We start from the raw sequence: 17,364 nt of genomic DNA, 5'->3' as shown, positions 1-17,364 counted from the left end.
GTGGAGTACAAATGGTTGAAAAAAAGTTAGTCTAGTCATATCATTTTCATCAACAAAAACCTGAAACGTAAAACAACAACAACAACAAAAAACAGGCCATAGCGAATTAAATCTAGCGCTCCATCCGGTATCCCCCCCGAAATTGCTGAGGTTTCTAAACTGAGTTACCGTATTTACCCGATTCTAACGCGCACTTTTTTCCGAAAAAATAGGCCGAAAAATCTCATGCGCGTTAGAATCGGATACAAAACCGAAACTGCCGAAACAGCGGAAATTTCGTCGCACCCATCGCCATCGCTATCTCAAGATGGCGCCAAAGCTTTTTTTAGCAACGATTTTTCGGACGCAGCAAGCCTAGGCGCCTAGGCTTTTCTATCGGCGTCCACACAAATCGTCAAATCGTTTCACTTGCACGCTTGATAACAGCAATGGCAGCAGCAGCTCCCACGCGTTCAAAACGAGCGGTCGACTGAAGCGTGCACCTCTGGAGAAGCTCTCGGGATGGGCGTGCGAGGCGTGGGCCACGATCCCATCGACCATGGTTGAACGTTCGTTCAGAAGTGTGGCATCGCGAACGCGCTTTAAGGCACCGAGGACGAGATGTTGTGGTCAGCGGAGAGCGATGAGGAGTGAAATGAGCGAGATTACTTCGGGAAATAAATCGCCCGTTTCTCTCGCATTCGTTTGTCTGGGTTACAAAGTCCCGTGCGCGTTACAATCGGAGGTGCAAGTTTTTTTGTTTTTGTTTTTTTGCCAGGAAAATCGGGTCCGCGTTAGAAACGGGTAAATATGGTATCACGAGCGAAAGCATAGACTACGTACACAGTGTTTCGTGAAAGTATTTCTCATCCTGCCGTCTATCTCTGTCTACTGGATGATCGAATTCGTCATTTCGCTTACGTTAAAGAGCACGCACAGACGGCCCTGCCGGCGCGCCGTCAATGGAGAGACTGAGAAACCAAAAGCCGGCAAAGCAGCGCTTCATCCTCGCCTTTAGTACGAATGGACCTCTCCCGGGGTACGTCACGCGGCGGCCGTGACGTCACGGAAATCGCACGTGCTGGGTGTGGCCGGGAGGGTGGTTGGCAAAACATTCGCACCGGCGCGCGGCGCGTATGCAGTGAGGCTGCATTAGACGCGCGCAAAACTGTAATTTTTGTTTCGTGTTGGCTTTTCTGATGCCTGTGGGCTGCTGTGCTCTCGGCTACCCAAATTTTGCGAGCAAAATCAGCGGCATCAGACTTTTCGGAGTCCCCACAGAGGTAAATTCGGCGTGTGTTGTGGATGCGCGCAAATGTGCCGAAGAGGCTGGCAGCCAAAGCAGCGACATAGTCTGCTCTTACTCGTAGCAACATTTCGCATTCTCGAACTTCAGCTGTTCTCCAAAGCGCAGTCATACCGTCTACATTGGCAGTCCGCGCTGATTCGTGCAATGAAATGATACTGTTTATGAACCATCTGCGATCATGCAGCACCAGCAGAAATTTGCTCAAGTGAAATAGGGGGAGGGGGGGGGAGAGGAAGGAGGGGGCAGACGGAAATTTTCTTGCTGCGAAATATTGTCATGTTTTGAGGAGGTAGAGCACTGTATTAAAAACACAATGAATGCCTAACAATTAGGCGACGCGATATAAATGTTTCGACGAGGGATCCGCGATAGCCGCCTGCCGCCAGATCGACAACGACAAGTGTGATCTTATGGGGGGATCTGTTCAAGACGAACGAAATTCATTGCTTGTAAGTGCAATACATTTTTACCTTGATCAATTATATTCTGCCTTGAGGATGCCGGAAAACTGAGATGCTTGCCGTGCTCACATCGTGCCTTCGGGGCGAGATGGGCCGCTGACGCGACTCGAAAAATGTACGTTTGCCCTTAGCGAACAGACTCAGTGAATGTATTCATTTGTTGCGGCCTCCCGACGCTGGCGTATGCAGCGGGCGTACATGGACACTAACTTAAACTATCATGAAATAATGACTACCGAAAATATTTCAGTGCACTGTCGCAAGATATACGCACTAACCATATGTGGCTGCTATGTTACTCTCACAATGACGATGAACCATTTCGAGATTTCACTGGGGTAAAGGTAAGAAAACAATCGGTCAATCTCGTAGAGTTATCATCGCGATATTTTTATTGGAATAAGTTTTGCCTTTTGCTCTTCATATTTTTGTTTCGTTGCTGCTTATTTTACTATTTAATCCTTTCATGCTTTACCTTTCCTTTTTCCCCTCGACATGAAATCGTGACGCAAAGAGACCAAGAACAGGGAGCGTTTAGCTGCCTGAGGCACCGCGCTTAGCTTAAGCGGACCTCGAAAGCAACAATAAATTAGCTTTCCTTGGTATGTGTCCGAACACAAAGAATCTTAAAAAACATTTTGGGATACGTCGCAACAGCACCAACCTTCAGAATGACTCGTTTAGGCTGTTCTGCCGCGCACTGATTATCCGAAAGCGTCGCCGTTCAGTTGACCGTACGGTAAACGAAAGTGTTGCGGAGGTTGTAGATGCGGAAAGCTACATGGAGGTGCGACGGCCACAGCTAGGATAGCTAGACCCCCACCTACAATGTGGGAAGCCAGTGACGGCCCGAACCAACGGCACATCGTTCCTTTCGGGCGCCGTGCGGCCAGGCCGTGCCGTCGGCGCAGGCGCTTTCTGCCAACCGCCACCTCACTTCGCGGCCGCCAGCAGGCGCCACCCGTCGCGCACGTGCGCTTAGTGACGTCACGTTGTTTACATACAGGGAGAGGTCCATTGTGCCGCAGCGGTGAAGCTCCGAGAGAGCGAAGCGAAGCGATGAGAAAGAAAGGCGCAGCTTGCGTTCCCCCCGGCTGAAGGTCATTGCGACGTGATGAATGACCTTGAAAGATGCAGGGTAGTAGAGCTTTCACCATAGAGCTTTCACGAATGCGTGAACATCTCGTATCGTGCCCTCGCGAACTTCAGGCTCGGCCCAATGCGCACGCCTTGCTCCGGCTTTAGAAGTCCGGAAAACGGCGTGTCTTGCTTGACCCTTGCCAACGCCGCACACACCGTGCCAACTTAGCAAATGTGACCGACCGCCTCAGTGGTCACGTGAGCTCGCTTTCGCAGTGGCATTGGCTGCCTGTCGCTCCTTTTGTTGTCCACCACTACGGGTATAGTGCCTAGAATATACTATTCCAGGCACTATAGTCGCCGTCATATAGTCGCCGTCATTTCCGTTCCTTTCTCTTTTGCCCCGCGGCACCGGCTATGCAACGCTTTCAAGCGGTGGCGGGAGTCACGGGACCCGTCTAGACGGCGTGCGACGGGCGAGTCGGCAGAGGCAGGGGGCCAACCGCGTTTCGACTAGACGTCTCCCTAGCAACGTCGGCAGCGGGGCGTTGTGAACCACCTTCCGAGCTACAATTCGCTTCACGCTACGGAACGCCTCGGGCTTCAGAGACACGGGGAGCCTCGGAAGTTTTTGCATGAAGACACTGAAATTGAACGGCACACTAGCCATGTACAGTTTCACTCCAAAATGTGCGCGAAGTACGCTCTTACATGTTAAGATTCTAGAGGCCGTTCTGATTTCGAGCATGGTGCTTCTGTGCACGTGCACTGCAGGCGATATCGGCTACTACAGCGAAGTTGGTGACTTCTACGTGGTGGACCGCATCAAGGAGATGTTCAAGTGCATGGACCAGCAGGTGGCGCCCTCGGAAATCGAGGACCTGCTCATGCAGCACAATGCCGTCAAAGAGGCGGCCGTCACCGGCGTTCCACACGCGGAGTTCGGCGAGGCGCCGAGGGCATTCGTCGTGCTGCACCAGGGGTTCCCAGCAAACGAGGCCACCATCGCAGAGCTCCAAACTTACGTCTCCGGTGAGAACGCGCCGCTTCCTGCACGCGGCCGGTGGTTTCTCTTCAACCGCTACCCTTTACTCAACCGGCAGTTGATATGGCTGAGCTTAGTGACCCTAACAGGGCGCTTAGTTTAAAAGCATCAAGGCTTTAAATAATATCACATTCGTCGTTAGGCAACATTTATATTAAATATGAACCTCCTGAACCTAAAAATGCTCGATTGCTTCTCTATAGTCTGCAGTGGGGTAAAATGCGGGCCATCCCTGTTCAGCGCGGCCGCTGTTGATCAACTAACCGCACCGGTTTTCAGCCGTTTACTGCACAAACATTAACTGAGTAATGCTCAGCTAGGAATGCTGATAACGAACGAATTGTGCGCTACTTGACAGGGGCAGACACCACTTCTGATAACTGACAAGGCCACACAATCAGAGCGCCAGGACCGTTTGAGGGATGACAGTTCTCCACGAACATATATGTGCTGCAACCGCGCGAGAACATGCACACTGCGGAGGTGAATGTCAGGACGGCCGCAGCTATGGAGTCCACGAAAGATAGATTCTCCCGTTCTGACGTGCTGCTTAAGTCCCGTTTACACCTTTAAGAAACCCCCATGGGTCTTTCTCTCTGCAACAACTCTGAATTCCCTATGACTGCGGTTAGCAGCAAGACAATGAAGAAGCACTGCATGCATTCACCTTGGAGCCACGGCCTGAAGGGGTGACGAAACGAAATGCGAAGCTTAAAATAAGACCTCACAAGTTGTAAAAAAGCAAAGCTAAAGTACAAAGCAACAATGAATATTGCATACATTGCTAGCCATAATATTAACTGTTGGGGTTTCATGCTATACGCCTTTATCCACATATAAGGAAAGCTAGACAGGACAAAAAATTCACTGCCTTTCCACTCTGTAAAGAAGTACGACAAGCGAAGCTGGGCGCAGTCCAAGGAATGCACACAACAAATCACGTTTGTTTGTACGTTGCGATTGAGCATACCTTCGTGTTAACTAGCCGAATAAAGCTTGGAAGGACTAGACGTTTATTCTATAGCGGATAACCATGGGGCGGTCCGTTTCCCTCCCGTATAATTAAGCCCTTGTACTGGCAGCAGACGGAATTACACAATATTTACAACTTCACTGTAAACCGCGCAATTATGAAAAGTCAATGAAACTTGGCGTAATAATAGAGTCGTCTTAGCGGCTAATTGTCCTATAAGTTGTTGCGGGACGGTTTCCATTAAACAATAGTTACAGCCGCTTTTTGTAACCATACTCCCTCCGTTGATGGCGACAGCAGACGGGAATTCTGTAACGTTCACAACTTCACTGTGAACTATTTATTGCAAGTAAATCAAACTCCGCGCAATGATGGAGTCGTCCTAGCGGCCAGTTTCAGTGCGATTTTTTTTTTTCAAGACACCTACCTTAGATTGAGAGCTACAGGGAATCCACCAGCAACTTGGCTTTGCCGCAAGATTCAAATTTCTTTTTTCTTTCTTTCTTTTTGTCGACGAAGCTTTGTCCCCGCACGCAAAAATGTTCAGAAACCAGGCATTGACGCCTCGGCTGTAAAAACAAACGGAAATTGGTGATTTCCCCTGCGAGTATCAAAGTGTCAAGTTAGTAATAATACGGCGCAAGTTGCTAACCACAAAGAAATCAAAGTGCGCCCAATGATTAGCTGGTCAGAGCTAGGTTCGGTAGTTTAAATAGTTCACGTAAGTCGGCTCTGCCACAACACTCTACAATGACCGGTCGAAGCGGCGATGTGTGCCAATTCGGCGAATGGCCAGGCCCGATGTCCCACAGCTGGGACATTGCGCAATGCAGAACGTCATACAAGCCTTGCGTGTTGTCCCTGAGCCGATCCCACGTTTGAGCGGGATCGTATGCCGGGGCTCGTCATAGACCGAATCAGAACACTTGGCCGCTTTTATTGGCCATTCTCCAGCGTTTAGCCGAGCCAACTTTTGGAGAACGTACATCCAAAATTTTGTTTTTGCACTCTGTGGATAAACGCCTTTAAAAAAAAAAAAAGCAGGATTACCCCTAGAGTGCCATTTTTCGGTATACGTTTCGTATATAGAAGAACATCGACATTTTTGTAATAACCATCACAGAAGCAAATGAGAAGGCACTTGCAGCGCTGTCAAATATTTTTTTCGCGGGCATATTTGTATTAACATTTGCTTGCAAAATATGTCTTGCTAGTTTTGGCCCGTCTAGTCACCACTTATTACCCATTAAATGAAGCTATTCACACAGACTCAAAGAGTTTCCCTTCAGTTAATTGTTGTTAACAATTCGAGCGTTGATCGCGTGTCTGCATTTTTTCATGCCCCAGCCAAGATGTCTCGACACAAGCAACTTCACGGGGGCGTGGAATTCGTGTCCAGTATTCCCAAGTCGGACACCGGCAAGAATCTGCGCAGGGACCTGCGGGACAGCTACCTTCGACGCCAGGCTGTCCGGGGACTGTGAGCGTACACGTTACGCATGTACGTCAGAGTGAACGGGATGAGCGGATGCATGTGAAAACCTGCGCTCATGCCATGGTGAGGCGGAGTTGAGCAGTCCTGTTTTCCTTTCAAGTGAACTTTCCATGTAAGCCTATACGACTTGGATTATGCGGTTAGCCACAGAATGCATTGTACTCTGGTGTTTATTAACATCTGAAAACTACGTATATTCCACTTTATTGTATACGGCAAGTGCGACTGCATTTATCGGCAAGCCGGGCTCTCCTAGTGGTGGAGGGCTTAGTTGGACAGTAGCCGTAATGTATACACAGCTACTGATAATATCGGCATTGCCTTGAGGAGATTAGAGATTTTGGACCGCCTATACTTTTATGGCCTACATTTGGGCACATGTGCTGCTTTTATTTTTATTTGAAATAAAATGTCTTACTTGAGGCTCTCTTGGGTAACGCCTTGATGAGGTCGTGCGCACACGGGCTGACTTTTGTGCATGCATTCTGTCAGCATCGGAAACCCTCTGCTTGTTTCAGTGTTTCTTACTATGTGAGAATAAAGTGGTAGCTCTTTTTTGTTTCAATTGTCTTCTCTTATGTGTTGTTTCTTAGTAAAAGCGTTTTTTTCTTTTCTCGTGGCCCGTAGCTGCAAATTTTTCTCGCGGCCCGTCGCCAGCGTTGGACAAGCGTTTATTTTGAACCATGGTCGGATAAATTCAAGAAATGTTGACCATCAGACGGCGTTTTTGGGCCTTGTCACAAATACGTTACAATGATCCGTTACCCTTGGTAGGCCATCTCACGCGGCTGGGCCGCTGGGCCTCGGCCGCGTAAACGAAGTCATAAACAAAAATCGTCTGCTACGAAGCGTGGGCGGAGAAACCCACTGGTCAGACGCAAAAAGCATCCACGTTCTGTCACGTTGTCGCAATACGACTCGTGTTTTTCATCTCACCGCGAATTAGGCAGTTGTGAATTGGCTTCGGGTTCATCGTCGTAGACTCTGATCCAATGAGCCCTCCAGCAGCTCACGCCGCCGAGAACGGCGACACGATCGCAATAACCCGCTGCCTAGTCGGCTGCTCGCTTAGCGATGGCTGCAGCTGTAGAATATAGCCGAATGTTCATATCATGCATGCTTCACAAGCAAAACATCCCAATCGTTCAAGCAGAATGCGCAATCAAAGCACAAACCCAAAGAGTTAAGCTCCGTAACGGCCACTTTCGAAAGTAGTAAGTACTGAAGGAAAGACGCGAAGTCTGCGCAGTTTCTCTTTGGAAACGCGATTTTATTTAACGCTCACGGGCAAAGGTATTGCACATTGCTAACGTTTTGCTGTTGTGCATAATTTTGTTGTCACGCTGCAGTTTTATTACAAACGCCTAACTGTTGCTTCTGAGTTAATGGGCATGATGTTTAAAAAAAAAAAAAAACACTTGTTCCGTCCTTTCCGTGCCGCCCTTCCGTAGCCCCTGTGCCAACAGCCTACATAGCAGACGATGCCACATTCACACCGCGCGCTCAGCCGCCCGATATCTGCTCGGGGCAAATATCTGGCCGCGGACGATCATTCTTGTCCATCTTTGTTTGATGTGAGGGAGAAAAAACGCCGCGCTACCCGGGATAAACAAGCACAACCCCATAGCGCACAGCAAAAGTTGAAGAGGTTTGTCCAAAGCAGTTCAAATTTCCCGCCTTCGCAGTGCTCGCGCGCCCCCTGCCTGGAACGAACAGCGCGAGCGGTTCTCGCACGTGCCGGCACCTTACTGCACAGTCCACAACGCGTTGTTTTTGGCGGTCCCATCTCCCCGCGAGGGGGACTCGAGTAAATGCGTCGCATATGGGTGGGTGTATTGCGTTAACGTTTAGTGTTTGGGGAGTTGGTGGTAGTGAATGCGTTGTATCAGCAGCTTCTTGACGTAGTTTGAATGAGTCAAGGATATAAGGCGCATTCGTAGCCTCCCATTATGTGTCGGCTTTGTGGCGCAGTGGGTAGGGCACCATGTACATTGCGTTCCGCCCGCAGGGTCGAGGGATCGAAACCAGGCGCCGGAAAGTATATTTTTTTTATATAGTGTAGGGGGAGGGGTGCGGACAACGACGGTGCGGACTACGACGGACGTCAACGCGGGTGACATCGTGAGTTACTGAAACGCTCTGCATTTAAAACGGTGGTTGGATCCAGCCATCGCTGCCGAGTTCCGGCGCCGGCGTTGTCCGGCCCTTTCCACCCTCTCTGCCGGCGGCCTTTCCAACGGCGTCGATCTCCGCAGAACAGGCATTTATTTGTTGGAAGTCTATGGTCGGGCGGCCGCCGCTCGCCATCGTTCGCTACTTCTACGGCTTTTAAAGACGACAGTCTTTCTTGGGCTACTTTTGGACCAGAAATTTTGGTCTGTCTGTCTGTCTGTCTGTCTGTCTGTCTGTGACTCGATTCAGCCACCCAGCCAAAGTAAAACAATGCCTACGCAATAGTCTTATATAGTCACAGCTAAATCTACCCGTCTAAGTCCGGTGTAATGTTCATACTTGTCAACATTGTTGAAGAAGAATAAGACATTACGCAAATATAAGACAACAAATTAATACAGAAGTGATATTTGCCGTGTTCCTTTATAAAAAATCATACATGCTTGACTTTCGCGAAATTAAATACTTCATCAACTGCAGAAAAAAAAAATTCACTCCGCCGTCGCCTGCTGTCGCCCACGCCACTGTAGCTTCTGGCGCCATTTTAAGAAATCAACCGGCAATAGTTACGAAAGGTTCCACTAGATAGGTTCCACGTTCTGCTTGCAACGCACGTGGAGTAGGGAAACGTGGTCGAAGTAGGGCGCCTCGATTCACGCGCGTCTTCGCCGTACGGCAGCGTTGGCATCGAGACACCCGCCGGTTTGGATCAGTGGAACGCGGGAAATATAAAATGATTTAAGCAAACCTTTGGCGTCTTTACCTTGGGAGGAGCGCTACGCAAGGGGAACAACATGAGAGGTGAGCGGGAAAGCGAAGGGAGGCATTTACTTTGCAAAAGTCGATATAGACTATCGTCTTTTGACGACATTTGCAACGAAAGGAGCAGATACGCGGCCAATTTTTTTCACTCGTTTTTCACGGTACACGGAGGTGGATCTTTATGATGAAATGACCGACCACGTCAGCCTAAGCCTGTGAATAAGACTGCTCGTAGCAGGCTAATTCAGTCTTACTGCATTCTTATTTAGAGTCTTGTTCGCTGTCTTATGACTTTCTGGAAAGCGTCTTATAGCCTAGGGAACATAAGACCCCGAAAAAGGCTGGCAATAGGATTGGACTGCGAATAAGACTGTCTTATTGGGCTTCGAGAAAGCGGGCCCTGGTCTCATGAGAGAGACGACAATATAGTTACCGAGCAGAAACTGGTGTCAGTGATTCGTGTCGGCAGGGGGGTGCAAAAGGGGCAATCCCCCCCCCCCCCCCCCCTCAAGCCACTCTAGCACAATTGCACCACCCACTCGCTCTTCCCCCTCAATACAATGGGTTTGCCTTCCTCAAGACAAAATCCTGCCGACGCCCATGCTATCCGCAGTGCCTCATTGGCTTCGACCCGGTAGGGTCACTAGGCTGATTTGGGTATCTGCGTTTATGGGGTGGCTAGAAGAGCCCTCCAGTGTTTAAAAGAGCGAGTGGGGCAAGTATCCGGTAGGCTGGCATAGCAAGCCATGCGGGGAACTCTGAATACAGAGGGAAGGGTGTTGGGTGGGTGTCATAAGCAACCCCCCGAGCGAGTACGGAAGCAGTCGAAGAAGAACAAAATCCCCAGAAGCTACATGGACCAATCCCACAGAACGGGTATGACAGGACTCGGGAGAGGAAGGAGACGAGGAGAAGAAGGACGGCAAGGCAGACGAGGCTACGCTGCTGGAAAGGACCCCAGCTTCATCGGTGCCTGACGGCGCCTCAGGCGTATTGGCAAGAGTTCCAGGTTGTGATCCTGGAAAGATACCCCGCGGCGACGCACCTGCGGCGGCTCCGAACTACCAAACGAGAACCAGCTGGGCCACGGGCGGCGACGCTCCTGTTCCGCACCGCCATCGGTTCCAGAACGCACCCGGGACTACGCACCCCTGGCTCCTGGCGGCGACGGCTGGGCTCGCTACGACAAGTTCCACGTGACCTATCTTCTACCCGCACAACATCCACAAACTTAGAAACGGCTGCTGAGTGAAGGATCACTAATTATAAGAACTCTATTCCGCGAACTGTAAGCTCGGTGTACAGTTATTTGTTTCGTCTCGCACTGTGTGACATCATCCTCGCCAATTAAATCAAACCTGCTTGACGTGACAGTAGAGAAAGGTGAGGTGGAAGTGCGTGGGAGTAGGCACGGGGGTAGGTGTTTGTCTACAGAGTTGCCACCAAGCTGTAGACCTTCCACTCGGTAAAGGCGACGCCGGGTCAGGATGCCGCAGGCTTGTAAGGGTGTTTCAGGATTCCTAACAGGCTTGAGCGATTCGCTACAAAACACCATGAGGCAACGTGATAACCTCGGGGCAAGGCTGCTCACGGTCTCCATAGGTCAAGACAGCGGTCAACGCGATGGATCGCCCACACAACGCGACCCGACGGGTCTCCGAAAAGCATCGAGAAAGCTTAGATAGGTTACAAAGGGCGGTGCATCAGCTGTCCGCGTGCTTGCATTGCCCATGTATTTAATTTTGTACGCTTTATACGCGAAGAATATCTGCGTGAGGTGCACCAGGTACTACAGCATCTATATTTATGGCGTCTTTTCCTTTAAGCCAATTTCAACTCGCAGGGACTGTTGCGGTAGAAAACACTTCTGCCCTGAAAGTTTCTAGGACGGCGAGGGATACTTAAACAATGTTCCCCACTACTATAGCACCAGCCGCATATGATTCATATATGTAGGCATTATTTATCGCAAAAAACCTTGGCACATTTGGAGTCTGTCAAAATTGTGTAAGCCAAGGTGATCGTGGCCGGAGCAGGCGCGTGTCCAAGCAGGAGCGCTGTGGTTGCCGCTGTAGGTTGGTTGCGCAGCTGAAGAGAGTGAGGTGAACTTCCGCTCTTGCTTTCGTAGCGTGGCTGGCGCGATAAGCGCAACGCGTCCCGCTTTCTCAGAGCAGGCATTTTGCTTCAGCGCATGCACTTAGCATCGCACGTGTCGCGCCAGCCACGAAAGCAAAAGCGAAAGTTCCGATCGCTTTCTTTAGCCGCGCTGTCAGCCGACAGAGGCAATTGCAGCGCCCCTGCTTGACCGCGCGTCTGCTCCGGCCACGGTCGACGTGGCCTACAATGTATTGACATAGACAATGTATTCGAAGTTAGCACGAATTTTTTAACTCAACATGCACATCTGCATGGTTTTAATGAAAACAAATGAACACGAGACATCAAAGTATCAAAAAAATATTAACTTCTATTACACCCAAGTGCTGTTTATAAGCTGTGGATGCGAAAGGATTCGGCGCCATCAAGAGCATTCATTGATCGTTTTATCCTTTGAGCCGGCGGTCATTTTGTTTGCCATAGACGCATGATTTTCGACCACCATGGTTAACTAATGCTTTAGCATTAGCACTGCCAAACATGCAGCATTACTGGGCCGCATTAGACCACATGGCGGCTACGTTTTCTAACCGTAGAGAACCTAGCAACATCGCAGAAACGACGAAAATTATAACTTTGTGCAATCCCTGCCATGCGCAGCCACAGAGGGCCACCGTAGACCACATTGCGGCTACACCGTAGGCAACGTCAGCAACATCGCAGAAACAACGGGACATTTTCGTCTCGTCGCGTGGTGGTGATGTCTGATTTTGGCGTGTATTGCGGGGTGGTTTCATATAACAGCATATAAGTCGTAACCCCAGTGAGGCCGTAACGGAAGTGATGTTACTGTTTGTGCCCGCAACTCGTGACAAAGATAAGCGCGTTCTAGCACTATTTCCAAGTTGCTGGTTGGAATTGAGAGGAATATATATGGTGAACACCGTGTGGAACGCCAGCAGCGCCGAAGTTTTAAGGAACACTCTAATACTCAATATATCTGTTTATCAAAAAACTTTTAAATGCGGGCGTACCATCTTGAATAAGAAAAGCATTTGTTGGCTATGACTAAAACAAGGTTACTGCGAAGAACGCTTTCCCAAGGGCTCTCACCCAGACAGACGTTCCACCAAGCCACGTGGAATGCCCGCTCGTAGCGCTGTTCTCGGATGGAGGGCGACGCTCGTCGGAAGACGTGCTGGCCGTGAGCGTCTTTAACGCGAAGCTCAGGCAACGTTTTTAGATCGAGTCATTGAGGTCGGCAGAGCGAGCGGCCGCCGCCACCGGCTGCCGCAGAAACAGCAGCTGGCCGGCAAAATCACCCCAGTCAGTGAGCCGGCGTTGGCGCGAGTCAGTCATTGCTTTGCTCGCTGGGCGTTTCTTCGTTGTTAATTGTCGGTGCGTGCCTTGATTTATAAAACTGTTGCATATAATTACGCGTCTCTGGGTTGTGCGCACTTTATAGAATCGGAGGACCCCACCACTTGCTACGAGCACGTCATAACGGCAGCACTGCAGTCAAACCTCGTTGTAACGAAGTAGTATCGTTGCAGTAAATCAATTCGTTATATCCGATAAAATGGGCACTAACAAATTCGCAACCTGGCTCGCACAAAAGTTCCAGATGCAAAAACACATTATTCTATGATTCAAAACCACTAGAATTCTTACCTGTGCTTGTGGCGTTAAAAATTAAGTGGACCCGTACATGAGAACCTGAAATTACAACGGAAGAAATTTTACTTGACAGATCAGGCCTGCGTTCTTATTTATTTGAAACAACATTTGATGTGACAAATGGTTGTGTTACTTTAAATGTTTAAACTTTGACGTTTTTTAATACTAGCTTTCGAGTTTTGAGCCTCGCGCGAAACAAAAATTTCTTCGTTACGGCATATATCGCGCGCGGCTTCGCGATAAAAAAAAATAATAAGTGCCACTGAACAGAAGCGCGACCAAACAAAGCTTGTATTTAGTTCGTTGTAGCCGATATTTCGTATATTTCTGTTTGTTATGACGATGTGCTACTGTATTAAGTTTCTGCAAGGATGGTGCCCCGAATTTTACAAACATTAGGCGAAGCCTATATATGGCTAGGTTTTTTTTTTTTTTTTTCACTGTCTGCGAACAAAAACTTCCGAGGCCGTTTCCGTGTTCGAAGCGCCACAGGTTGGAAGCCGAGCGTCCCGACGTGTACGCGTGTTTGTTCACGTTTCAGCCCTGTACGTGAACTATAGCGCGGCACATTCCTCGAACCCATTAAGAAACCATTTTTAAATGCAGAGCATTTCTTTAACTCACGATGTCACCCGGCGTTGTCGGCGTGCCTCGGCGTCCGCAACAGCCGTTCCAGGTGCGCCCTCTCCCCCACTCCTCCTCTCCCGCATCACGCTACCCTCCTCGCTCTCAACAACAGGTCCGCACCCCTCCCCCTACACTATATAAAAAAATAATACTTACCGGCGCCTGGTTTCGATCCCACGACCCTGCGGGCGGAACGCAAGGTACATGGTGCTCTACCCACTGCGCCACAAAGCCGACACAGAATGGAAGGCTACGAACGCGCCTTATATCCTTGACTCATTCAAACTACGTCAAGAAGCTGCTGATACAACGCATTCACTTCCACCAACTCCCCAAACACTAAACGTTAACGCAATACACCCACCCCCTATGCGACGCATTTACTCGAGTCCACCTCGCGGGGAGATGGGCCCTTTTCATTGACGTTCCCTAATTTACGCGTAAACGGATCCGAGGTCGGTACGAACAAAGGCTAGAGTACCGATTATTTTGGTACTGCATGCGTAAAAACGCCTTGCGGGAATGCCGACCTCCTTTCATGCGGGAGGTCGGCATTAGTCTTAGGGAGGTCGGCATTAGGCGATAGTCTTCGGTCACCTAGCTCTGTCCCGTTACTCTCTCGATATCCGCTCCCAGCACTCAAGCTCTACCCATCTCGTCTTGCTCCTCTCATAATGATTCTGTCTCTTACTGATTACAACTTAACTCCCTTCCTTTAACTAGTTTCGTCTTTCCTTTCCAGACCTAGCTTTACTTTGCTCGGTACAATCATGTCATCACTACTTTCTACCTTGCCTAGCTCCTCAACTCCTGCACAATACTAGAATTGTCGCTTAGAATGAAGCCGATTTTTTTGTTTGTTTGTTTGTTTGTTTGTTTGTTTGTTTGTTTGTTTGTTTGTTTGTTTGTTTGTTTGTTTGTTTGTTTTCATGGTTAGGCCTTCCCATGTCAATTGCATATTGTTTAGTTTGCGGGAAAATGCGTTCATTGACCCTAGGTTATTTCTTTCCGCTAATATGCCGTGTCCTTCGTGTTTGCCTTATTCACTGCAGAATCTATATCCTCGTAGAAACAGTCAACAGCCCTATCTTCGTACTCAAGAGTTGGTACATAAGCTTGTCCTGCTTTAGCTTGCCCCTCTTGTTTAGCTTGATCACAACGGCCGTGACTTCTTTGTCAGTGATGCAAACTCTTCCCATTCGCTCGTATATCCTTGTGGATAAAAAAACTACCCCGACCTCCTTCCCGCACACCGCGTGTGGGCCGTCTTCACGTACTCTCGGGCTGCACTGTAATTCTTGGCGTTTTTCCCGAAAGATCAGCTTGTGCTTGATGTACATTCTTTGCATCTTCGATCTCGGCAGACGCACCATCAAACAACACTCCAGTGGCTCTCTGCCCATTGCGGAATAACTGGAAATGTGAAGGCGGACGCTGCAGCATCCATAGCGCATAACCAATGTGGACCACAAATACCGGCACCATTTTCTCGGAAAGATGCTTCAGCACTTGCATCAAGTGTGGCATGGAGCATATGCGGCGATCGATTTGGGCAGAGCACCCTATCATTAAGCGCCCCTCTACTCTATCGACCCGCATTGTAATTTTAGCATGCCACATGGAATATCCAAGCATGATGAAGCCGTCCTCCACAGTATGCGGTTGAATGTCGCCTACACGCGATACCACTGTTACAAATTCAACCAGTTCACTTCGCCACTGTGCCCACAGTGTGATGTGCGTCGATATCTGCAACACCTAATCTGTGATTGTGTGCGATTTAGTACGCAAAGAGTGTCTCTCGCAGTGTCTCTGGGCCGGCCGCTCTCCGCAAGACTAGAACTGAGGGACATATTAGGTCCCTGGCATTCTTCCAAACGTGCCTCTCGTGCTACAGAAGCTTTACTGGCCTACCTATGACACAAGACTTGACCAGGCTTTGTAAATAGTTAAAATCAAATATGTTCCTCTTCATCATAATAATCGTCATTGTCACGGCATTCATGTGGCGTAGCAAGCCAGGCAGCTTGGCTCGGCTGGCTTCGCTAGTCTCATTAAAGATTGTTCTCTCTCTACATTTGCATTTCTGCTGTATCGCTGACCTTACCGCCGCCTTGGTCAGGTGCTCTGCAGGGGCTGGGGGCTGAGTCCGTTGAGTCTGGAAGCCAAATGAGGAAAAACCGGTGCTACATGCTACAAAGTACTTCACATCTCTATTGCAACGCGCATTCAATGAGCGGCCAAGAAAAGATGTATTTTTTAAGAAGCCATGAGGACAAAATACAAAGTTGTGCTGTTTAAATAGACGGCTTTGTCCGGATAACAATGGTACCAATTTTATCGCAAACTCCAAACAGGTAACGGAGATATTAAAGAAAACGTGTGAAGCACTGGCAACTCCCGAGCCACTTTCCGGCAACTTTTCCACGACGTCACAATCACGTCACAGAGTCGTTTGGCAGCCGCCGACCTAAACCATCACCAAAAATATGAGCTGCGTTTTATCTCATCTCTTGAATGCTACCGCGCAGTTAACACACTGATAATCACGTTTTTAGTGCTGGCCAGATTACGTCCCTCTTGCCCATATCACGTCACTGTAGCACGAAATTTGAAAATTTTGCAATACTTTTTGCGTTTTGGTGGTTACAAAACGCCTTTCGTGGCTGAAATGGAGCCGAGTGATGTACTGAAAGCCAGTTATTTCAAATTAAACAAAGTTGTGTTTTTCTTCACCCTCATCAACCTACTTAGGCCCACTGCAGGACGAAGACCTTTCCCACTGCCCTCCAACCGCTCCTTTCCTGCGGTGCTCGAGTTCGTTCTTTGCCCACGAATTTCCTTATTTCGTCCCTACAACGAGTTATTGGCCTCCCCCTTCTTCTAGATCCGTCTGTCGATATTCACTCTGTTGCCCTAGTGGTCGACCAGTAGTCATTTGGCCTCACTACAAGGCCCGCCCAAGTTCACTTCTTTTCTTTTATTTGAACTATGATATAATCTCCTCGAGTTTACTCCCTAATTTTGTCTTCATTCTCCCTTTAAAGTTATATGAAATAGCAAGATCAATTATTTCTTGCGTTGGTAATCTCTAACCCACAGAAAACATGAAAGGGGAGCAAGTAACAAAAAGATGCACGTCTTGCATTAATTCAACTTTTACATCAGTATGTCACAAGGTGATTCAAACACTTCACTCTCTTATAAGTGCTTTTCAACAGTTCTATTCTTGCTGCTGCCTTATATTGCTGAAAACTCCGTTGCGCCGCAGAATTACGCGCCGCTTCCGCCCACAGACCCGCGCACGGACCTTTAGTGTGCTTGACGGACTGTCCAGGCATGACGAAGCGGTTCTTCACCGCGTGCGGCTAAATGTCGCTTACACAAGTTACTTTAACTTCAAGATGAAACAGGCTGCTTCCTCCTTCTGCACTCTTTGTGGCGTGCGCGAAGACTTGAACCACGTATTATGTGAATGTACGCGGTATTGAGCAGCTAGGACGTCCATTTTAGTGTCCTTGGACCTTCCACTTTCTAGAGGACTAACTCTAACTGACGTGTTAGACCCTTGGTCTAATTTAAGCGAGCATCTCGAGTAATAAAATCTCTATTGTCTTTCCTACGAAGCACAGGACTGGATCAGACTCTCTAAAAAGGACTCTATTAATGAGCGCATCATCGTCCTCA

At 48.9% G+C, this 17,364-nt stretch overlaps 1 protein-coding gene across 1 annotated transcript in view; it reads left to right on the top strand.

The window, feature by feature from the left end:
• The window catches only part of LOC144155359 (luciferin 4-monooxygenase-like), a 60,661-nt gene extending 53,754 nt beyond the window's left edge, over window positions 1-6,907 (top strand). The window contains exons 9-10 of the mRNA XM_077686731.1: window positions 3,604-3,861; window positions 6,195-6,907. Of these exons, the coding sequence (XP_077542857.1) occupies window positions 3,604-3,861; window positions 6,195-6,331 (395 nt within the window). The 3' untranslated portion in view covers window positions 6,332-6,907. The remainder of the gene's footprint in view (window positions 1-3,603; window positions 3,862-6,194) is intronic.
• Window positions 6,908-17,364: the final 10,457 nt, after the last annotated feature.

The sequence above is a fragment of the Haemaphysalis longicornis genome, unplaced genomic scaffold (assembly GCF_048455015.1).
Source record: "Haemaphysalis longicornis isolate Haplotype H1 unplaced genomic scaffold, Haemaphysalis longicornis Haplotype H1 scaffold_1, whole genome shotgun sequence".
In the NCBI taxonomy this organism is placed as follows: Eukaryota; Metazoa; Arthropoda; class Arachnida; order Ixodida; family Ixodidae; genus Haemaphysalis; species Haemaphysalis longicornis.
The sequence above is the reverse complement of the archived record's forward strand: the minus strand, read 5'-3'. Positions and strand labels throughout refer to the sequence as shown.